Source organism: Balaenoptera borealis, assembly GCF_965194805.1.
Source record: "Balaenoptera borealis genome assembly, chromosome: 1".
Taxonomy (NCBI): Eukaryota; Metazoa; Chordata; class Mammalia; order Artiodactyla; family Balaenopteridae; genus Balaenoptera; species Balaenoptera borealis.
Window position 1 is genome coordinate 22203538 of NC_138860.1, and position 23666 is coordinate 22227203.

The window sequence follows — 23666 nt, forward strand, 5'->3', positions numbered from 1 at the left end:
GATGGCTGCTGCCTCAACCGTGTCTGTTCAGCTGGGCCCTTGACTGCGTGAGATGTAATCAGCCTTGGGCAACTTAAGCACAAGATTTACTGGAAGGCCCTGGAACCCTCTAGAACTGATAGGAGGCTGGGCCCCAGAGGGCCAGGGTGTGGGAAGCAGGGGGGCGTGGCAGCTGCCGTGTCCCCCTCTGACCTTGTGCCACATGCTCAGATCCATGTGGGATGGAGGGGGGGGCAGTGGGAGGGAGGAGCAGGGATCGCCCGGGCTCCAAGACAGTGCACAGCGGAGAAGGAATTTCCCTCACTGTGGAGAAGGACCCAGCCCTGCACACAGGACTGTGTGTGGAATAAACGAACCAGGGCCCGAGCTTCAGCCGAAATCTCACCCAGGCCTCCCTGCCTTCTCCCACCCTCGGCAGAGCAGGAAGGCAGCAGGGTACACTGCATGATTCTCCATGTGAAGATTTATGACGGCACAGAGCGTTTCAGAGGGAACCTACGAGCTGTGCCTCCAGGCCAGAGTGCCAGCACCGTAGTTAACCTGGGAAGCCTGTCCTCTTTGATGAAGATTGAAAATTAGCAAACAAAACAGTTCTGACTCTCCAAGTTGTTTTAGCCAGGACACTTCCTTGGATCATTTCTAACTAATTTCTGCTGTAGGGGATGTGTTGTCACAGAAACTTGGGATGCAGAAAACCCCCCTGTGCCCACCCCATGCTGGGTTTAACGGCGCAGTTCCATTTTAGCCGGGATTTCTGCAACACTCCCTTTTCAGTAACACACAGTTTCCTTCTGTTTCCAGAGTCGTCGACGATGAAATCGAGGCCAACCTTGAAGAGGTACCGTACTGCTTGAGCTCCACCCGCTCTGTCCTGAACAACCCAGGAGCAGCGGAGCAGAAAATAACCCCAAGGGTTTAGGAGGCCCCCAGGATTTCACGAGCACAGCTTGAAACTAGGGTGCGGCCCTGGCCTGGGGGTGCGAGAGCGCCTCCTGCCCCGGCTGTGGCCGCTGCGTGGGGCTGGACGGTCCCCTGGATGTAGCCCACACGCACAGGGTGCCTGGAGGATGGGACACCATGCTGCTCTGAGCAGTGGGCGGTCTTGTCGCTCCCTTTTCTGGACCTCAGTTTTCTCATCAACAAAATGGAAACGTTGCACGACAAGATCTTTCAGGTTCCCTAGAGTTCTGGGAGTTGTGATTCAGTGGTAAATCCTGAGGGCTTTGAGGACTACAGCTCAGGAATTTCAGACCCAACCTAAGAGTCCAGAGTTGAGGAAGGAAAGCACGCAAATGGGAAGGAGCGCTCTTCCCTCCGTCCTGGTGCCCGCAGTGGCTTGATGATCGTTATTCCTCAGCTGCTGGAGCTCCGTGTACTCAGTGAGACGTGGAACAATTTCCAAGGGCCTCGCGGCTGTGCTCTCACCACGTTCAGAGTCGATCCAGACCACGCCAGCTAGTCTCTACACTTCTGAGTCCCCATTAGTTAGATCATAAAAGGCCATTTTGGTGGAATGTTGGAGAAGATGCCTATGTGAGAAATTAGAGTGTAACTCCTTCCCACATAGTTTATAGTCCCTCTTATGTGTTTTAACTGGAAAAAAACTCCTTAATTCCTCACACTGTCCTTTGTCTCAATCCTGGTAACCTTAGAATTCAGGCCTGAGAGAGGGAGAGAGGGTAACTGAGTGGGGAGGGGAGGCCGCCCCAGAAGGGAGACGAGGCGCCTGCTGGTCACTGCGTCACTGCGTCTCACTTCCGTGCCTCGCCTTCCAGATTGATGTCAGCGAGGACGACATCGATGATGGATTCAGGAGGCTGTTTGCCCAGTTGGCAGGGGAGGTAAGTGTTCCCCAAACCCCTGTGCTGTGCGCCCTGCTTGACGCAAAGGCAGAGACCATCTTTGTCCTCAAGGAGACTTCAGTCTAAGGGGGGAGAGGAAACAAACTGAACAAAAAGCAAAGAGGAATTACAAACGTAACTGGGACTTCCGCTCAGATTCCTTGCCCGAGGCCTCCCCAGGGCCTCTGCATGTCAGTCGCCGGGGGCTTCTGCTGTCGTGGGGGGTGGGGGGGGCGGTCGGCTCTGGCTGTGATCCTCCTGCCTGAGGACTCCGGGCCTCTCCTTGTGGCTGTTTTGTTTGCTCTGTGCCACTGCAACTGAGACGTGGAACTCAGCCCCCTCTCTTTGATTGCCACAAAAATATTTGGGGACGTGGAGGGTTTTCAATCTCAAGGATGCAAGCAACAGAGTGTCAGCCTTCCCTGTTCTTAAAAAAGAAATCCCTGAGGCATCTAGGCTTCCATCCACTAAAGAGTTAGCAGGCCTCTTCTTCCAACGACTCCAAAGTCATTCTCCTCCATATGTGGGGGACACTAGCTCCCTCAGGTGTCCACCGTCGGCTTACCTGGGCCTCCTCTTCAGAGCTAAAGCAGGCGCCACCCGCTCCATGCCTCCGCCTGCCTGTCTGCCTCCTTCCCTCCTGGTTTCTAAGGGAAGGGGCATCATAGAGACATATTTCCCCACTGATTGAAACACACACACACACCCCAAGAATGCACAATGTCAGTCTTGGTCTTAAATAATGGGGCTTGTCCCCCAGTTACACAATATGTGTACGTGAACAGAGGTACCTGCACCACATTTGAGGAGCCCTGGCATCAAGGGCCACAGAAAAAGCGCTGGGCCAGTTCTTGGAGACAGCCGGTCCCAACCAGCTTTGCAGGAAGCCAGATCTGGGTTTTAAAGGGAGAGGAAGGCAAGCTGGGTGCGAGGAAGGGTATAGAGAACTGAGTCAAAAGACCACAGACATGGGTAGAATGGAGAATGTATTCTTTATATTCTCTACAGCAGAGCAATGGCGAATGAACTCTGCCTGGAGCACACTGTGCCTGAAAACACTATCAAAAACTTGGGCTGTGGCTGTGCCCCTTGTAGTGCGGTCTGGGGGCGGCAGCAGCGTTTCCTGGGGGCTTGTTAGAAATGCACATCCACAGACCCCTCCCCGCCCCAGCTCTAACGCGCCTCGCGGGGCCCAGCCAGAGCAGACACCCGTTACACGTCTGCTGCTCCGTGCTTCACCAGCCCCAAGGGAGCCAATAACGACGCTCTGGTTGCATGTCCACAGGATGCAGAGATCTCTGCCTTTGAGTTGCAGACAATCCTGAGGAGAGTTCTGGCAAAGCGTAAGTACCCACTCCTCGCACACCCCTCACCCCGCTCCGTCTCCTGCAACGTGAGGGGACACGGGGGTCCTTCCCCTTCCCCGGCTCAGCGGCGGTGGCTGAACCGTCACTCCCACTCCTGCTTAAATACCACCGTCACCACCAAAGAACCGGATGAGGGAGGTTCTCCCCGATGTGATCAAAAAGGGCGAAGGTTTCTGGAGTCTAGGGGTCGAAGATCGCATCCAGGTTTCCACGACTTACTAGCTCTGTGATCTAAACCGAGTTAGATAATCTCCCTGACTCTTGTTTCCTTATCTGCAAAACAGGCATATTATTACTTAACCTCTGCCGAGTGGCTGAATGTCTTAAATGAGATGACGTGTCGGAATTGCCTAGCACAAAGCCTGGGCTCCCTATACGGTGACTCTCACGATGATTGATTGCTAAGAAAAAGCGCGGTGGGAGCCAGAAAGCATCCCCATCCCTGGATTCCCGGCTGTATCTAGTGGGGAACCACTGACAGAGTGACGACAGCTCACTGATGAGCCAGAATGGAAAAATAAGCGGTCCATCTTCCACTCCAGCTAAGGGGATGGCATTAAAAAGGCTCATCTCCCAAATGTGTGTTTTAAGGGAGGCTGGTCGAGCCAGTTCTTGATGGGAGAAATGTCACTTCAGTTGAGCCAGTGGGCCAGGCAAGTGGCTTCAAGGCTCCAGAAATGACTGCTCTCAGCCCAGGCTGATGGGCATCTATAAAGAACGGACAGAACTGGGTGGAGACTTGAGAAGCAGCTGGAGAGCCATGGTCCTCACGCGCCTTTTCAGGTTAAACTGTTTCTTAAGCAAGAGATATCAAAGGATGGATGGTCCACCTCCCCTGTGTTGATCACCGCTGCAGGGGGTGGGGAGAACACACCCACGCACACACCCACACACACTGCTATTCTCCCCCTCAAGTTATCACCAGAACTGTGCTGCTTTGATAAGACAGCAGTCCACTGAGCAGGGGTCTGTACGGTATCAGGAGTTCTCAGCCCGGACCCGAAACGAGAGCATATGTCGTCAGGTCTGAACGTCAGCCTGGGGATCGTCTCCAGAAGTCCCGTGGACTTCACTCTGGCCCAACCCCAAGAGATAAAAATCCTCCTCTTGAAGCCAAAGAAGGATCCAGGCCAGTGGGTTCTTCCATCACAGTGCACGTGAACGACACGCATGTGGTCCCTCACAGGAACCACGTGTGACCGATCCATGCCCTGTGGCCTCCAAACGAACGGCTGCATTTGAGCTTCTTCGCAGAGCTGCAGCCAGGGGGTCCAGCGGCCAGGGTAGGGCTTCCCCAAGGCGGACCCTGGTCCTCGGCCCCCCCTCCTCCGATCTGGGGGTGACGAGAAGTGGTGTTTACCCTCGAGGCCACCAGGCACGAGTGAGGTCACAGGCTGTTAAGCTGTGTGGTTGTCATGAACCCAGGGACACTGAGCCCCATTGTTTCTGCACAGATGCGGGGAGGGGGAGGGGAGGGATCGGGCCACGCTCGGATTCAGCTGCTGCTTGTTCGGGGTGCAGCAGTAGCCTCACCCGTGCCCCGGAGCTCCCACACCCGGTGACGTGACGACTCCTTGTGCCCGAGGGCCCCAGGCACAGCCCACACCCACACCCGAGAAGGGGTCAGAGCCCAGAACGGCAGCTTTGAGACAGGTTGCGTCCTAGCCTTCCACAAGGACATGATGACGAGGGGGGGCTCCCCTGAAGGCCGTGGGAACACACTCACACCTGTGACGAGGCTCTCCCGCCGCCTGTCGACCACCAGCTAGACGGGCCTCAACCAGCGAGTGACTCACCTGGGAGAGCACGGGCTGCGGACAGGCTCTGGCCCTCGGGCTAACCCAGCTGGGGCCACAGAGGCCCCCTAAATGCCTGCAGGCGGGCAGTTAAGTAAACCTCTTCCTCTCTCAGGGCCCTGCCTGGAATGAACACGCGGGGCCCCCGCTGTCTCCACAGGTGACTTTGCATCTTATGAACACTTCAAGGCCCAGACTCTTACCATTCTCTTATTTATTTAAAAAGCACTTATTATAACCCCGTATGCCCACGGCCAATATACAGAGAAGTCAGGCAAGTGTAACACAGCCTCTGCGCTGTCCCAGTATGGTGGGCCACCTGCCTCATGTGGCTATTTAAAACAATTTAAGTGGCTCCCATATCGGAGGGTGCAGATACGGAATATTCCGCGATCGTAGAAGGCTGTATTGGACAGTACTGCTCTAGAAGATGTTCCTGTCACACTTATTTTGTCTCCTAGGCCAAGATATCAAGTCAGACGGCTTCAGCATAGAGACCTGCAAAATCATGGTTGACATGCTCGACGTATCCTTTAATGGGCCCCGCAGGACAGAGGCTGGGGGAGTTTGAAACTTCACTCCAGGAAGATTCAAACACAGGCCTTCCTCGCCTTCACAGCGGCCAGCTGTCCCCGCTGGCTGAGGCGTAGGACTGTTTTCAGCGCTGACCTCCCTTGGTAGGGAAATTCGAGGGACTTCAGCTGAGGGAATGTGAGATGCCACAGGCTGAGGGGTTCCTGCAGGAAATTCCCGACAGCATGCCCGCTGTTCTCCGCCCAGGGCAGCTTGGATGTGTTACCTCTAGGGAAATAGTCCCTAAACCATGATACTCCTTTCTTTTTTTTTTTTTTAATTAATTTATTTATTTTCGGCTGCGTTGGGTCTTCGTTGCTGCGCACGCGCTGTCTCTAGTTGCAGCGAGTAGGGGGCCACTCTTCGTTGTGGTGCGCGGGCTTCTCATTGCGGTGGTTCCTCTGGGCTGTAGGCGCGCGGGCTTCAGTAGTTGTGGCTCGCGGGGTCAGTAGTTGTGGCTCACAGGCTCTAGGCGCACGGGCTCAGTAGTTGTGGCGCATGGGCTTAGTTGCTCTGCGGCATGTGGGATCTTCCCAGACCGGGGTTCGAACCCGTGTCCCCTGCGTTGGCAGGCAGATTCTCAACCACTGCGCCACCAGAGAAGTCCCTACCATGATACTTCTGATGTGAATGCTTTCCCCAGTCATGATTTTCTTCCTGATTCATAAGATAGGGGCCCACCCTCCAAGAGCACTGTCCTTCCTCTTTGCTCTGGCTCCTTCCCAGGCCACCACCCGGCCCTGAGGCCGACTCGTCATCCATCTGCTGTCCCTGCTGCTTACTGAGAGGTGCTGGGCAAGGATGGCCTGGATGGCTTAAGCTTCTATGAAGTTTCATCTGGTGGGCTCATGGCACCTGCTGTGTAGCTCCCCTCACAAAAGGCCTCTTAGAAATAATGATACTCCCTAAATGGGCAAGGGCGCAGCCATTAGAAGCCATCTGAAGCCTCTGCGTATCCTCCAAGAGCTCCTTCTTAGCAGGAATTGGGGCCAGCTGCATAGCACCCCCAGACCCATCAGCACACACATTCGGGGGGACCGGCAGGTCTCTATTGGGCCCCTCCACCAACCCTTAGATGGAGGTGTAGCCAGTGTGAAGAGCAGGAAAAGGGTCCTTCTGCAAGAGCTCCTCGTGATCGAGCTGTGGTTACCAGACTCCCCAGGGGAGAGGACCAACCAGGTGCCACGGCCCACTTGAACCCAGACTCTGGGAGCTTTCCTTAACTGCAGGCAGTCGGATGGGAGTGGCAAGCTGGGCCTGAAGGAGTTCTACGTTCTTTGGACCAAGATTCAGAAATACCAAGTAAGAGCCCAGGAGGGCCGGGCGGCAGGGGCGGTGGATCTGTGTGGGCAACACGCCAGGCACGTACTTCTGGATGCAGCAGCTCTTTAGGACGGTGGAGGAGCATCTCCAAGCAGAGGGGATTGTACTCATAACGAGCTCAGAATGGGTGAAGACAGGGCTGGGCAAACGCAAACAGAAAAAAACAAAGACTTTGCAAGTTAAGTGGTTTACTCCCTGCCTTATTGACCGGAAACGGGGTCATCTAAAAGCCACCATCAAGTGTCCTGAAAAGGCCATGCAGCCCCTTGTAGTTTGGGTTTTTGATAGCTGAAGTACAAAAATTAGAGAAGATAATAACAGGGGCTCATGTAGTTGGCTAGGTGATTTGACGGGCGTATTGATAAACTAGCTCATGGAGAGAGGCAAAATACTCTTTAAGGCAGAAACATGGGTGATGCTTCCAAGGCCAAACTAGAGGCATGGAGCTGGAAGAACTTCAGTCCCACTTAGCACACAGCACAGAGAGGTAACTTGCCACCTTTTGGGTCATGGTTTTCTAACTGTTTTGCGTGTTCCAGAAAATTTACCGGGAAATCGACGTGGACAGGTCCGGAACCATGAACTCCTATGAGATGCGGAAAGCATTAGAAGAAGCAGGTAACACTTCCTAACTGCATTTTCTTTCTTTTATCTGTAGAATACATGAAAACTTAGTCTATACGATACAAAGTTTGGTAAGCTATGAAATAGAGTAGGTGCTGGTTCAGTACAAACACATCCTTTTCATTCGCCTTTTAAAGACTAATTGGTAAAATGAAATGGAGTCCAGGACGCTCTGCCCTCTAAGCCTTCTGGAATCTCAGTTTCCCTCCAAGGGCCCCAGCGGGTCGCAGGCAAAGCCAGTTTTCAGCAGACCCACACACCCCGCCCTCGTCCGTTCAGGTGCAGGGCTGGTCAGGCAGAAGTGGGATGTCCAGCTCCACCCCTGCGTGAGTCCTTAGCAGCACGTGATGTCAGTAAAAGGGACACCAGCTGTGGGAGACCAGCAGAGTGGGAGACTGGTGTGCTTAGGGGACAAATATGACAATATGAGGTTGTCCATTCGTTGGGATGTAATGCTGCAGCAGAGACCCCAAATGAGTGGTTTAAACAAGATACACCTTCCTCTCACATAACGATTCAAGCTCAAGCCGTCCAAGGCCAGATGGTGTCTCCTGCTGTCAGGGACCCAGGCTCCTTCTATCATACTGTGTCACCAGCCCTTAGATCGTCACCCGTATCTGCAGGATGGGGACAGCTTGTCACCACAACCATGTTCTAGCAATGGGCTGACAGAAGGAGGGAAAGAGGGGCTCCTTGCCTTTAAGGGCACATGTCACTCTGTACACAAATCCCAGTGCCAGGACTTAGTCACAAGGCCTCAGAGGGCTGCCAGGGAAGCTGCGAAATGCAGTCTTGATTCTAGGTAGCCATGGCCTGTTAAAAATTCTACATCTATGGAAAAAGGGAGAATTAATATTAGTTTAGCATGAACAGTTCCTGACACATACATCCAGGAAGAATCTGGTCTCCAAGGTGATTCAGAGTGAGACAAACAGAAAAGGAGATAGGATCGATAGCATGAAATAGCCTGACCATGAAAGTAGGAACAGGCAAGGCAAGTCTTACATGTTAGTAAGGAGATGGGACTTCCTGATGGTCCAGTAGGTAAGACTCCGCGCTCCCAATGCAGGGGGTCCGGGCTCGATCCCTGGTCGGGGAACCAGATCCCACACGCATGCCACAACTAAGACCCAGCACAGCCTAAATAAATAATAAATAAATATTAAAATGCAACAAAAAAGAAAAGAAAAGGAGAGAGGCAGGGTGGAGGTGAACAGTGTGGAAACAGAAGCAATGGCAGAAGGCACTGGCTTTGCAAAATAAAAAGTCTCACAGCAGAGCAGCCTGGGGACCAAAGCAATTGTAACTGTCATCTGCCGGGTCCAGAGCCCATGAACAGAGCCCCAGGGTGCAATCGAACACTTGGCAATCGGTCTGCATGTTCATTTAACTGCAGGTTTCAAGATGCCCTGTCAGCTCCACCAAGTCATCGTTGCTCGGTTCGCAGACGACCAGCTCGTCATCGATTTTGACAATTTTGTTAGGTGTTTGGTTCGCCTGGAAACACTATTCAGTAAGTGCCCATTTGGGTAAAGGCCCATCTCAGTTCTCTCAGTACGAAAGCAGCCTGCCTTTCCCCACGGGTGAAACCACCCGAGCCAGAGACGTGTCTGTCCAGTTAAGAATGAAAATCCTTCTTTAATTTGGGGACAGAGGGAAGAAATCATAACTTGTGACGTTCAGTGAAATCAGCTGCCAGACTGGGGAAAAGGATAATGGGACCTCTACTGCAGCTCACTTATATGACATCCTGTTTCTGCCTCCACAGGGATATTTAAGCAGCTGGACCCCGAGGATACTGGTATGATCCAGCTCGACCTTATCTCTGTAAGTCAGCAGCTTCCCAGCCCCTACTCCTAGGGGACGGAGGGGAGAAGGGCTGTTACTTGGGCAACAAGAGATCTGTGGCTTTTGGTCTGTCAGTGTCAGGCCGTAAATTGTTGTAAGATCCCACGGTGCACCTCTGTTTGCAGTCATTTCCCGACTACCCATTGATTCTCGAGTCCAAGAAAACACACCTGGTCCCTCCTCCCAGAAGCTTTGCCTTGAGAGTAGCACAAGGTTAAAATAAGAAGAGGGTGGCTGCAGAATCCCTCTTAGAAAAATGACCTTCTAATTAGCATGCATGGGAGAAGATGCTTATTATGCAAAGAAACCCTTTGGATGAAATTTAAGTGGGTCTTGGGAAGATCTGTCATTCTTAGGTCTACTTAAAATACTTTCTGCACAAATTACTTTTCTCTACTTCCTCCAACTTTAAATAACAATAGTAGATGAGCTTACCATATATAATGATTGTGCTCATGTGTCTGGAACCCCAGCAATGGCCACCTCTGAAACGATCATCAATCGAAATTCAGTTAGTATGCCAATTCCACAGAAAGCAAAGCGCAAAATGTTCTCATGTCATCCGAAGACAGAAAGTTCTCTCACTTCAAAGAAGGAAGCCAGCTGGGGTTACTTTTCATCCTCGCCTGGCTCCAGCTTGCGTTTCCTCTGTCCCAGGGGGAACTGAGCTTGCAGCAACACAGGCTACAGAGACTGGGGTTCGGTGGCCAGTGCTGGGTAGGAATGACCAAGTCCCAGGGACCAGAGAGGAGCAGAGTTGTAAGAAGGACAAGGGTGAGGGACTGGCACCTCCTTCCATTGAATTTCGAACTCTGGAGGAAGCCAGCAACTAAATAGCTCTTTCACTCTGGTATCATGCATTTTAAAGTAACATAAGCCAACTGCAGAATACATTTTAGCTGGTTCCAAAGAACACTAACTTGCATAAAACTCTATGTAGCTCAGGAAATAACCCTCCCCTGAGACTGCAGTCTAAGGTAGAGGCAATACAATTGGGACCTGAACATGCCACGTGTGAAGTTTGGGAAACTGTAGCCCCCTTTATCCTTCTCGCCGGAAATCTTATTCCTCCCCGGCTCCCACTATTTTATGCGGCCAGCCTCCTCAGACCATCCTCCCATTTCCTCTGAGAAACATCTTACCCACTGGCTTTCCCTCCTTTTCTAAGCCTTGCCTTTCACAAGTCCCTGGAGTTCCCCACACTCAACTCTCTTTTTGCTGAGGCTGCAACAGAAGAAGACCTCTCCTTCAGTTTGCAGTGATTGTTAGCCTTGCCCGCAGGCTGCAGTTCTGGGGAGCTTCGCAGAAGTCCTGATGTCCAGGCCCATCCCACACTAATTTCATTAGAGTCTGATTTAAAGTTCCCAGATTACTCCAGTAGAGAACCAAGGTTGAAAACCACTAGTTTAAGGGCTATCCAAACTAACCTCTGATGTGACACTGAGGCAGAGATACAGAAATGCTAATTCATGTTTTCCAAGTTTCACGTTTCATGTGTTTCAGTCAACCCTGTAATACGATTCATGACCACCTGATTCAGAGAACAGCTTTTTACGACCCTGTAAAAAGCTAGATTCTAGAAATCAGGTAGAAAAAATGTGAGTTAATACTCTGATACCGTAACCCTTGGTCAGCTTTTCTCATACAACAGTCAATCTTTCAGAATAATCTATAGGTACTTAGATAGCCTTTTAATTTTAAGAATGCTCACTGAACTGATTTGTTTTTTTTCCTTCCCCACAGTGGCTGTGTTTTTCAGTACTTTGAAGTTATAACTAATCTGCCTGAAGACTTCTCATGAAAGAAAATCAGCCAAGAACTAAGCCTCCACAGAGAAACTTTTTATCTGGATCTTGAAATTATGGGAACATTTACTTAAACTGATGATTAGAGCTGAAAATGATGATACTATCTACTTGAGAAAGCAGAACTTTCAGATATCAAAGTAAAAGATTTACATATAATCCTACTAAATGCAAGTGAGTCACTTAACCCTTGAAAAATTTAGAGAAAACCTTCAATCTGTACATAGTATACACTTTACTTTTACACACTTTCCTGTTTCTAACAATATTAAATCAGGAAAAAATGCAGGGAGGTATTTAACAGCTGAGCTTAATTTAACATTCAGTCAACCTTAAAGGACACAAGGTCCTTGCCAGCAATATTTAAAGCAACTTTGAGTTTAAAAATACAGTTGTGACATGTACCGCAACAGCTGTCCAGGGATTACCATTTCCCTTGAGTAAAATGGAAAAATATGATGCATCACGAAGGCATCTGAAGAGGCCAGGTGAGAAGCACATCTCTATCATTTGGGTTAACTAAGAGACAGATTTTATATAAAATTGATTGGTTAACAGTATGTCTTAACTCAAGTCCTTGAGCATGTCTGGTCTTATAAACTGAGTGTTACGATACTGAAGGGACGCTCCTCTTGCTCAGCTGAAGTGATGACCCAAACCGGGGGTCCCGTCTGCAAGCCCATGGTGATGGAAGACAGCACAGCTGTTCGCCGCCTGCCTCAAACCTTCCCAGACTTCACCGCTAGCGTTCGTGCATGGATTTGGGGGGGACGTCCGTGGAAACGACATCAATGTGTTTCCTGGCTTCACCTTGGGTAAATGCTAGCGACACTGTACAAATACTGCCTTGTTGCCTTAACTTCTTCCAAGTGTACTGTTCAATAAAGAGTCGCCCAGGCAATCCCACGTGGGTGCTGCTTTTCCTGGAGGGCCCAGCGGTGAGCGCACCCAATTACATCCTGTCCCACTCTAGCCAGGCGCGTGCACGCGCTCCCTCCCTCCGTAAATGCCGGTATTGAGAGGAAAGGGCAACTGACCTCCATTTCAATGTGGAACTATAAAGCTTTTTAAAAATCCAATTCAGAAGCTTTGATAATTGACCATAAAGTCAGCTCCAATTTCTACTGCTTCTTGGTCTCTTAAGGAGGTACCAGCAAGTTCGTGCTTTGCCCGCCACCTGCCTGTCACTTTGGTGGAGGGAACGAGAGCCAGGAAGACATGCAGCTAAACCACTGGTCGGCTGCTGGGGATCCTTGAGGAATCGTAGAAGGGAAAGATGATGTCAGATGACTAGAGAGAGGCAAATGGCAGCCTACTATCTCATGAAAAGATAGGAAGATGGATTTCCCAAATTCAACTCGCAGGAGTTTAAGTTTTCCTGCTTGCGGAGCATCTCAGGGCCCAGAGGAAGCAGGGAACCAAGAACAGGCAGCACTTCCCTTGGGGGGGGGGGGGGGCGGTGATTTTCTCCATTCAGTAGAACCCTGTTTGGGAGGTCTGGATGCTCCCAGTGGCACAGGATCGCTATGGGGGGGGAGGGCAGGCTGACCACTGGAAGCGGAGAGGAGGGTGCCAAGGCGGCTGAAATACAGGAGTGGCAGAAATTGGGAGGGAAGGGCGGGCAGGCCCCTCCGGATCCACCCAGGCTGCTCCGAACCCTTCCCACTGTTCCGGGTGCTCCGCCCCTCCCGGTGCACTTTGACCTGCCGCGCTGCCTGAAGTTGGAGTTTACAACTTCACTTTTAGTCACGGGATAAGAAATAATGCTTTAAAAAAAAAAGATACAGTATACGCTTATCGTAGCAAATTTAGAAAAGATCTAGAAGGGGAGAGATTTCACAGGGGAAAAGAACCAGATGATAAAGTAAATCCCCCCCAGACTTCTGCCCCGAGGAAGTCACCCTAATCTAAACCCCCACTGTTCCTTCCCTCCAGTCCAAAAGAAAAGCCCTCCCCGTCTCTGCTCTGAACTGCAGTCTCAGCCTACCAGCTGGCCCCTCTCTATCTTCACACTCTCTTTCAGGTGCCTTAGGCCTGCCACCTGGTAACACACAGACCACCCGCCTCTTCCCCGCCTCCCCTCCTTCCTCCAGAGCCAGCCCTCCAAAGCAGCTATGCCCCTGCATCTTTCTGTGACTCCTTTACCTTCTACGATCTGGCTAATGGCCTGACCACTCTCCTAAAACTGCTTTTGATGATCACCACTCACCTCCCAAAGCCAAAAGCTAGGAACACGTATCTGCCATCACCCTCCCAGACTTTGTGCTGCCGTCCCTGCCGTTCCCTCTCCCTCGTTCCCTCTCCCTCTCGGGCACCCGCTCTGGCTGGCGTCCTGCTCGCCCGCCTCCCTGGCTGACTCCTGTACTCCCCTGGTTAAAACCCCTCGGTGGCTCCACTGCTTTTAGACTCCAAGCACAGCTAGAGTTTATACCCTACCCTCCTTAGCAGGGCCCATTCTCCAGTTGCTTTATCCCCACTTATTTTTTTTAACAATCTAAAAATTCTGCTCCCATAAAGATGTGAGCACAGCATCGATGATAACACAAGCGAAAGGCAGCCGCACGGTCAACACAAACGACTGGATGAATGACGTGGTGGAATACTACGCAGCCATTAAAAATCATGCTTGTGATGCAACGTGAAGCATAAAACAGGACCATACAGAATTGCTTAAACAGTATGCTCTCAACTATGTGAAGAGAAAATCATAGGCAAGACTAGAAAGAAATAGGTCCGAATGTTAGTTATGGTTGCCTCCATAGTGGTCTTTTCCCCCCCCTTGCTTCATAACCTTTTTCTATACTTTTAAGGAGCTTTTGTTTTTTTCCGGCTGTGCCGCACAGAGTCCTAATCACTGGACTGCCAGGGAATTCCCTACAGGGAGCTTTAATATACGGATACTCTGATAATAAAACAAGCAAGTAAAAAAACCCCAAAGGGAGAATAAAAACAAATGATGCTCTAAGTTTCGGACTAAGGAAATAAAAGTGAGATGATCACATTTTCCCAACTTTCCCATCTTCCCTTTTCATACATTGGCGCAATTTGTTGCGGGTTCCCAGGTACCCTCACGTATAGTCCTCAGTATGGTTTCCCTCGACCCCATCTCAGATTATACACACAAGGCTGAGTGTCCCGGGCAAGGTCACAGGATGGATGAGTAAGTGCACCAGCCCAGGACGAGAATCCATTGTTTTTTTGGCTCCTATGCTGCTGTAACATGTTAGCACAAACTTGGTGGCTCGAAGACCACTCACCATCTCCCAGTTCTGTAGGTGAAAGTCCAACACCTCTCTTATCGGGTGACGCATTCTTGCTGGAGACTGGAGGAGGATCTGTTTCCAGGCCCACTCAGGTTGGCAGAATTCAGGTCCGTGTCGTTGTAAAACCGCGGTCCCCGTTTCCTTGCTGGCTGTCAGCCAGGGGTTTCCTCAGCTTCCACATTCCCTGGCTCATGACCCCTTCACCTTCAAAGCCAGCAATGGCAGGTCGAATCCCCTCACTTCAAGTCTCGCTGACCTCCCCTTCGGCCTCATCTCTCCTGCTTTGAAGGGCTCAAGTTGGGCCCACCTGGGATGGGCCCAGGATAATCCCCCTATTGTCAGGTCAGTTGATTAGTAAATTTAATTTAAATCTGAAAAATCCTTCACGGCAGTACCTAGATTAGTGCTTGATTAAATAACCAGGTGTCTCAGTCTGCTCAAGCTGCTGTAACAAAATACCACAGGCTGTGTGGCTTAAATAACATTGAATTCTCATGATTCTGGAGGCTGGGAAGTCCAGGATCAAGGTGCCAGCAGATTCAGTGTCTGGTGAGAATGGCAGCCTTCTTGGGGTATCCTCACATAGTGCACTAGACTGACTCTTCCTCTTACGAGGACACTAATCTCATCGTGCAGACCCACCCTCAGGACCTCATGTAAACCTAATCACCTCCCAAAGGCCCCACCTCCAAATACTATCACATTGGGGGTTAGGGCTTCAACATGAATTTTAGGGGGACACAAACATTCAGTCCATAGCACCACAGGACAGGAATATGAGGGGCTGGGGGGGCATCTTTAGAATTCTGTCTACCATACAGGCCTTCTGATGTTTCATCCATGTTGTCACTACTTCTGCATTACTCTGAAAGGCATCATATGTTCTGTCATTCACCTATCTTCCTTTTTTGCTAGAAGTTAGCTACTCATACAAATGTATAAGGAAAAGTGACCATTGGTTTTTTTCACCTGTATCTTCTATTAAATGAAAGTTTCACTAAGCAAAATGAGTTCCCCCCAAATTCACAAACTTGGTAACATATTAATAAAACGACGTGCAGACTGTGTGTACGTAAGTTTTCATCCCATAAATGTATATAACTCTATGAAGAATCTGAAATAAAAATGAGGACACTGAAACAGCCTATCAGAAGCTCTAGGTAAAGGTACAAGTTTCTATCACCATGGCCTCTAGGATCTTTAAAAAACGTCTTAATTCTATAACAAAGACCACCACAAAACTCACAAATTGCAAAACTGAGCAAAGAAATACTTATGTTTAATCACATGGCTGGTAAAAAAAAAAAAATTCTTATTGTTTTTCAGCAGGGTACGATATTCCAATGGCTTAGGAATGTTAAACAAGGCTGTTAACATGACATAAGATACTAAAGCCAGTAAAAAGCTTAGAGTCAAAAAGTTTATTACAATTGTTTTTAAAGTCAGCTATGATCTTGACAAATATCATGGGTAAGTCTATATAGCCAGTCTCTAATTTCCGAGATACAAAAGACAATAAATATAGATTCAAACTTCAGCCTAAAAACAAGAGTCTAAATCTAATTACCTGTAGTGTAGTGTGGTTTCAGTATTTTGAATACATGACGCTACAAGGACTCATACCCTAAAGTTATTGCTCACTGACAACCAACACACAGTTCTTCACGGACGACACACAGGTGTGCGGCACCTTCGAGCCTCCGTGCGAGTCCCCCACGGGCCTGCTGGTGCTGGGGGACAATCCCAATCCGAGATGGCACCATGATGGCACTGCTCCTTCTGGTGGGAGGACAGGGAGACGGGGCAGGCACTGAAAAACGCCCACTTAAACATGCCATGAAGCGGTTCTCCCAGTAGCCCAGTAGGCGGTCCCATCTCTTGCAGAGAACAGGACCGTCACCGTGCATCTCTCGGAGCGCGACACGGGGGGCGCGTACCCAGTGCGGAGCGGCCAGCTTCCTGACCAGCCCCGTTCATTCCGCCGTGCTGAGCATTCTCCTCCAGCAGTGACTGCTCCCAGCCTTCGTGCGCTTCCAGAGCCCGTTCTTCATTGCTTTCAAGTTACTCTGTCATGAAAATAAGTCTTACAAAATTTCTGCCACAAACGATCGTATTATTTCTTCTTGTTGGTAACAGATTAATTCTTCATTAACTAAAAGTGTGCAAAGTTTCAAGCCAAGCTCCTTTGTCTTGGTTTAATTCTTGGGTATAGCTGTAAAAAAAGAATTTTAAAAATATTTACATGCCGCACAGACGTGGGAGTATAACACATTTGCAAGAAATATGGGGGGTAGGGGCGGGTGTTGATGTCACAGGAAAGAAATTAAACCAAAGAAAGAACTCTCTGCCATGTGAAACACCCAGAGCTGCCCAAAGATTCATATACACCAACTCTTGTGCAAAGGACATTCAAAGGTCACAGGGGTTCCCTCAACAGGGACAACGCCATGGTGCAGTGATATAAAATCCAGGATGCTCTCAGCATTAACTCCATCTACACAGCCTACTGAACTGTAAATCAAGTCCAACAAGGACCACAAAGGACTAGAGGTGATGTGCAATACGCTATAAGCTCCAGTGCTGGGAGCTTCCATTCCAAGGGAAAAGGTAAGAGGTTAAGAAGTCTCTATTTTAACTTTATTCACAATGGACTGTCACACGGTGTCATGGGACTTGAGACTATCAGGAACCAAATGCCACAGACCTGAAGTCTACAGATTTGAGGAAGGATAAGTGGAGTTTTTTGTTTTAGGATTTGGTGGTTTTGTGTTTTCCATAACAAGAGCTGGCAAGGAGAGTGTTCACGAAGCCAAGAGCAAGTCAAACCAGTAATTCAACTGGCAAACAAAACAAAAACCCTCCTCCTCCTCCCCTAGACAAAGGGAAAGAAAGGTTTACTGAAAGAAAGTCAAGTCAGACTTCCAGCCAAAACTGAAAAGTTAACTGAGGGATCAATGTTATATCAAGGATTGTTTTTCTCTGTGAGGAAAGATATTTTAGCCAATATAATTTTCTACACTTGTATGTGAGCCTCTGACTAAAATGTTTATGCAATTTCCTTTTTTAAAAAAAACCTCAAAAGGAAGCCAAAGAAGTTGGTAGAGGCCACTTCTACCCAGGAAAGATTTCCAAAGAACCGAGAATATTTAAATGTCCGATTAAAATGAAAATCTTCAATCCAGTACACTGATTACAGAACCTCTGAAAGCCACACAGGAGGCAGAGCTTGGTCTCTGACCAGCTGCTTCCACACTTGGGAACAAATCATTCTCCCCATGTTTCATTCACCACTGGACCTCTTTGTCAGAAAATTAAAGTTAAGACTCAAATAAGCAACTACTTCTAACAGGTAGAGCTTTTCCCAGATAAGAAACTATAAAAAGTAAAAGTACCTGTTTACTCTTGATGTTCATTAAAGAAGGAAAGTGGCTGCATGCAAGAGATTATGCTTCTCTGGCGCCAAAGACTTTGTAGAAGCAAACAGGAGGGCTCGAAAGAGAACTACCTTTACATTTCTACTTTCGTCTGGTAATTGGAAAGATTTCTTTAACAGGCTCCATGGCTTAATTGTTTTTTTCAGTTTCACTACTCTTTATAATTTATAGTATGGTCACACGAATGAATATTGTCCAAACCCCAAATGCTTATTTAATAGTAAATTTTGCTACCAGGAAGACAGCAGTCAGGATATATGATGTCATTTATACTGCACATCAAACCACAAAGGAGAAGAGTCAGGAGGAGGAGATACAGGCCAGAATCCAAGCTCCAGGTCCCAACACCGGGGTCATTTTAACGAGCTCCACAGAGAGTAATGTCCAGACAGCGGGATGATCCCAGACAGAGCCCTGGTTCAGGGCTTCGAGTGGGACAGAAGCTCTATGCGGGCACAGACCATGTCCGTCTGACAGCTGATGAAAATACAGTGAAAATATCTCCCATTTGTTGTACATTAGACTCCGTCCAACTATACTAGCCTTTCCCTGAAAATACTCCCCCCGCCAAGAATGTCTGACCAAAGACAGCAGTCCCTTCAGACTAATACAGACATGTTATTGGATTACATGTGCTGATATGATTTGATTATTTTCTTGGTTTTTATGAAACTTAAAATCCAACAGTAGAGAAAGAACAAAGAATCTTGTCTCTGGTGCCCTGTTCAAGCTCCCTAGAAGATTCGAAAATCCTGACTTAAACAAATCCAGGGACTTCCCCGGCGGCGCAGTGGTTAAGAATCCGCCTGCCAATGCAGGGGACACGGGTTCGAGCCCTGGTCCGGGAAGATCCCACATGCCGCAGAGCAACTAGGCCCGTGCGCCGCAACTACTGAGCCTGCGCTCTAGGGCCCGCGAGCCACAGCTACTGAGCCCACGCGCCACAACTACTGAAGCCCACGCGCCTAGAGCCCGTGCTCCACAACAAGAGAAGCCACTGCAATGAGAAGCCCGTGTACCGCAACAAAGAGTAGCCCCCGCTCGCCACAACTAGAGAAAAGCCCACGCACAGCAACGAAGACCCAATGCAGCCAAAAATAAACAAATAAATAAAATAAAATAGATACAACATTAAAGAAATAAAAATTGTTTAAAAAAACATCCTTCCTTACTCCCAGCAAATTGCGTGGGACGTATCCCTCCTTGTCATTCAGGCGGGCCCACCACCATTCAATCTCATCTTCGTCTTCCCTGCGGATGATTGTCATGCAGTCTCCTTCTTTCATGGGTAGCTCGTCGTCATTCTGAGGTTCATAGTCCCAGAGGGCATAAATGACCCCTTTATTCATTATGCCCATCTTCTCCTGAACTCCTGAAATCACGTTAAGATACAGAACAGAATATATGTAACTCAGAGGATACCACGCTCAGAACTTGTCACTCTATAAAACCAAATGAGAAGAAATGGGGACCTGCTGGAATGGTAGAACTACTACATTAAACATTCAATAAATAAACTTCCCGGGGCCAGGGGGAGCAGAGGAGGGCCAGCCATGTAGAGGGAACATACAAAAGACAAGTTAACATATGCTATCATCTCTAAACCAGCTCTAAAAACTAACCAACACCTTATAAGCAGCTCTCAAAACTTCTCTTACTCAGAATACAAAACAATTACAAACACAGGAATAAAAAAAGAACGGTTCCAGTCTAGGATATTAAAAAAGTTAATGAAACATCTGTCCAATTTTAGCCTATTTACTAAGTGTAATGACCAAGGAACTCTGGAATCATTTTTGTTCTTTACCTAAAACTTAAAGCAGACAGAGAAAAATGACCAGAGTGTTGTGCCTATTAAAGAAAGTGGTCTCTATCAATTTCCAAATAGGGAAAGATAAAAGAAAAAAATTATAAAATGTTAGAATATAGAAATATGGCCAGGTGTATTAGACAGGATATAAAAGTCCACATATAGTCAACTCTAAAATGATGAGAATCAGAATTCTAAAAGATATTGAAATCCACAAACTGGGGAAGGAAAAAAAATCCCCAAATGTCCACTTCTTACCAGAGTTAATAACAGATTTGCAAATGAACTACGACTTTAGGTTTTACCCTTCTCCATTTATACCTTCCTATCCTATAAGGCGACACTAATAAGGAGTCACAATCATCAACAGGCAGGCAACATGGGGAGAGGGGAGGAAAAATTAGACAATGTCCTGAGCAAGTCAGAGGTCATTATCATCGTCACCTTTTTAGAAAAGCCCGGAAAATACCTGCTTGCCTGTGAACAGTTGGGTTTCTCAACTTACGCGAACCTAAATTATTATGAACTTATTTTTCCTGTGTCAATTAATATGACGTAGCACATGCTACCTGTCTCTCACTCTGAGCAAAACAAGAAATTAAACCGTTCTTTTCCAAAAGAAGGCTCTACCTATCTAAATGGTCAGGTTTCTACTCATGGGGACAAGTAAATTTCCAACTTTCAAGTTATACTTGATATAACTGTGATTCCACCAAGTTTTAAAGCACGCCAGACTCGTTATCTGTTTGGGATCAGAATGGTGCACTCAAAATAACAACCTGAGTCTCATTTCCAGGAAACCATCAGGCATGGAAGACAGTTTCTCTTTACTTCGCTATTTACCAAACTAAGAGTTATGAATCAACAGTTTTCAAAAGTTTCTGAGGGTCCTAAAAACATGCTCCATCTCACTGGCAGTTTGGGAAATGCAAACTAAAGGCACAATGAGACAGGATTCCAAATCCACCAAAGGTCAAAGAGAACACAGAGCAAAAGGTACTCTCTGCTTGACGTGCATTCCTGTGACCTGGCAACTCTACTTCTAGAGAGACACCAGAAGATGAGGACAAAAATGGTGGCCGGAGCCACGTTTATAATTGAATGCATGAATGAATAAATAAATAAAGGAAATAACCCAACGTCTGCCAAAAGTAGAATGGAAAGATAAATTGTAGTAGAGTCCCAAAATGGAACAGTAGCACAGTGAAAAGAAACAACAGCGCCATGCAACAACACAGATGCATCTCAAAAACTATGGAGAATGAAAAAAGCAAGCCACAGGATCACCAGTATGGTTTATTTTATATGAAGGTCAGAAACGGGCAGAACTAAACAATATCAGTTGTAGGATACACACAGAGGTGATATACCTATTTTTATAAATTCAAGGGGGCAGTCACCACAGATGTGAGAGGAGCTACATCAGGGCAGGGCCCCTGCTGACGGCAGACAGAGCTCACGTTCTGTTTCCCAAGCTGGATACCTGGATGGTTTCACTGTGTTACTCTAGTATCATCACTACTTAAACTGCACACCTATGTCAGAAACGCTCTCGGTATCCATGATATATTTCATAAATTTAAAAAATCTCTGATCAAATGTCCCTAAATGTTTTTTAAAAAAATCATATCCCATACTTACATATAGCTCGATCGCCAATACGTTTAATGTAACAAAATACATATTAATATAACATACTGATTTTAAAATGTGTTCATATGTCAAAATTATTCTTTGATGTAGAGTTCAGAACACAAACAGAGAGTGATCATAAATATCAACGATAAAAACTAAGAGCTGAGAGATGAAGAAGAGAACCTACGGTCTGTGGTTCTCCCTCTAACCCCTCTCCCTTCTCTCCGAGAGCCTGAAAACTAGTGAGACTAGGCCTAGTGAGACTAGGAAAACAGTCAAACAGGGAAGACGTTTCACCTCAGGCATCTTTCCATGCCTGATGCTTGAGTGGTCTGGGGTCCTGGGACCTACCTCCTCCTTTGTCTCTGTCTTTTCCCCTTCTCCATTTCTCTCAAGCCAGACTAAAAAGAAACATTAACCTCAACTTCTAAGACTTGTAAATAAAAAAAATTTTCCTTGTAAGTAACAGTGCCAATCAACATATATTCGTCTAAAACTTCAAGTCCTTTTTTCTCTAGGGACAGAGCTGATGGGATGCATCAGAATCATAAACTCAAAAACAAGAGAACAAAAGAGTCAAAACAATCAGTTCTAAAATATGGTGTTGCCTTTCTTTTCCTCTGCGACAAGTTTGATTTAGCAGGAAAACTTGGATCTGTGGATTCTTATTCCAACCCTGCATTTCTCTTGATCATCTTGCGGGGGGGGGGGGGGGGGGGGGGTTCTGTTTACTTATTTGCACAGATACAGCATCACTCGCTAAGTACTGAAGTCTTACTAGAGGATCTTTCGATGGTCAAAAGCTATTAACCACACTAGATCCAAGGCTGCATAACTGTCTTTTGTCTTTGAAGATGTCCCTGATAACAGCCGCTTCTAGGCACACACAAAAGCTGCATTCATGTTTGTGATCGAGGCTGCCCTATCTTCAATGCCCAGGACTATGTGCAACACAAAATGCTTTCCCAAATAATAAAAACCCTTTGGAACGATCCCCTAGAGATAAAGGATAAATGAACGCAGTAATCAGTGCGCGTAAACTGAATTATTCCGTACCGTAAAGAAACTGCGAGCACTGGGTGTAGCCTTCCTCCGTTTCCTCGCATTTATCAGCCGCCGTCTGCATGTCACTGTAGGTCATGGCAAACACAGCAGCTCCGGACTCCACCAAAAACTTACACACCTGGACGCTGTTACAGGACGCAGCGCAATGCAGCGGGGTCCTGTGGATGAGGGCACAGCAAGGGCTGGGGATGCCTTCCTACACGGGACGACACCTGCTGCAACACGGCACCCGCAGGGAGAGCTCTCCAGCCTGTCACCCACCAGGCCCTTTCTCCTGAAAACCACTCTCACAGATATTAAGAAATGAGTTAAACATAGATGCTTGAGCCCATCCGAGAATTAAAGCCACAAAGAAAACTGTCGGGACGGCACTGGGGCCAGGGCAGCACCGCGGGTGAGAGGGATCAAGGACATGAGTGAAAGGACATGCAATCTGTATACTGATCTAAAGCAGGATAGAATATATTTAGTTCCATGTTCTGGAGCATCCAGCCTGATTATTTCTGCCAGGATGAAGGACATAACATCTTTAAATAATAGGCCTCCCCTCAAAACACGTGCCTGTAAATGTCCCTTTATCACCACCAATTTTGAAGGAATTAAGTTGCACATAAACAACTACCTTTACCCAACATTTTTTTAATCCTAATTCAATTTTAATTGGAAAAAAAATTGCCAATTCAATTCAGACCAGAAAAATGACTGGAAAATACACATTTCAATCTATATTAGCAACTGGTTAGCAGGAACTTAGGAAGACCATGACGAAGAATCTTCTCCACCATCTCAAATGTTTTATAATGTATTATAAATGACTCCAGATTCATGGTAAAGGTGGAAGAGCCGGGACCACTGCCCAAACTCAGAAGATGGGCTTGAGGATGTTAATCAAGCCCTGAAGTACATGAGAGTTCTTTACCCTTTTCTTCCCTCCCCTTTTCATGTTATTCCACTTGGGTCTTTCACAAAAGAAATTTATTTCCCACCCCCCCCATCCCAAACACTATCACTAATAATTTGGTGAATATTACTACAGACTTTTTAACTGCATGGCTTTTTAATTTTTAATTTTTTTAATAGTAAAAATTTATACATAATCTAAACTCCCAATATTAGGAAACAAAGACATTGTGACACATTAAGAATTTGTTCTGCTTATGTTGTAAAGGTAAACTAAAAAAGTAGGCATAAAAAAGGCAAATACTGTTTGTTATCACTTATATGTAGAATCTGAAAAATAAAACAAATGAATGAAGAGAACAAACCATGCAGACTCACAGAT

At 47.5% G+C, this 23666-nt stretch overlaps 2 protein-coding genes across 5 annotated transcripts in view; one reads left to right on the forward strand and one right to left on the reverse strand.

Annotated features, from left to right (window-relative positions):
• The window catches only part of CAPN2 (calpain 2), a 54680-nt gene extending 42602 nt beyond the window's left edge, over nucleotides 1–12078 (forward strand). For all 3 annotated transcript variants that reach the window (XM_082389916.1, XM_082389914.1, XM_082389915.1), the window contains 9 exons: nucleotides 802–838; nucleotides 1776–1841; nucleotides 3127–3184; nucleotides 5466–5530; nucleotides 6811–6879; nucleotides 7440–7518; nucleotides 8921–9037; nucleotides 9293–9351; nucleotides 11116–12078. In XM_082389916.1, the coding sequence (XP_082246042.1) occupies nucleotides 802–838; nucleotides 1776–1841; nucleotides 3127–3184; nucleotides 5466–5530; nucleotides 6811–6879; nucleotides 7440–7518; nucleotides 8921–9037; nucleotides 9293–9351; nucleotides 11116–11139 (574 nt within the window). In that variant the 3' untranslated portion in view covers nucleotides 11140–12078. The remainder of the gene's footprint in view (nucleotides 1–801; nucleotides 839–1775; nucleotides 1842–3126; nucleotides 3185–5465; nucleotides 5531–6810; nucleotides 6880–7439; nucleotides 7519–8920; nucleotides 9038–9292; nucleotides 9352–11115) is intronic.
• A 3620-nt stretch (nucleotides 12079–15698) lies between these two features.
• The window catches only part of TP53BP2 (tumor protein p53 binding protein 2), a 62122-nt gene continuing 54154 nt past the window's right edge, over nucleotides 15699–23666 (reverse strand). For both annotated transcript variants that reach the window (XM_082389797.1, XM_082389796.1), the window contains 3 exons: nucleotides 22376–22542; nucleotides 19047–19246; nucleotides 15699–16652 (listed from right to left, as the gene is read on the reverse strand). In XM_082389797.1, the coding sequence (XP_082245923.1) occupies nucleotides 16611–16652; nucleotides 19047–19246; nucleotides 22376–22542 (409 nt within the window). In that variant the 3' untranslated portion in view covers nucleotides 15699–16610. The remainder of the gene's footprint in view (nucleotides 16653–19046; nucleotides 19247–22375; nucleotides 22543–23666) is intronic.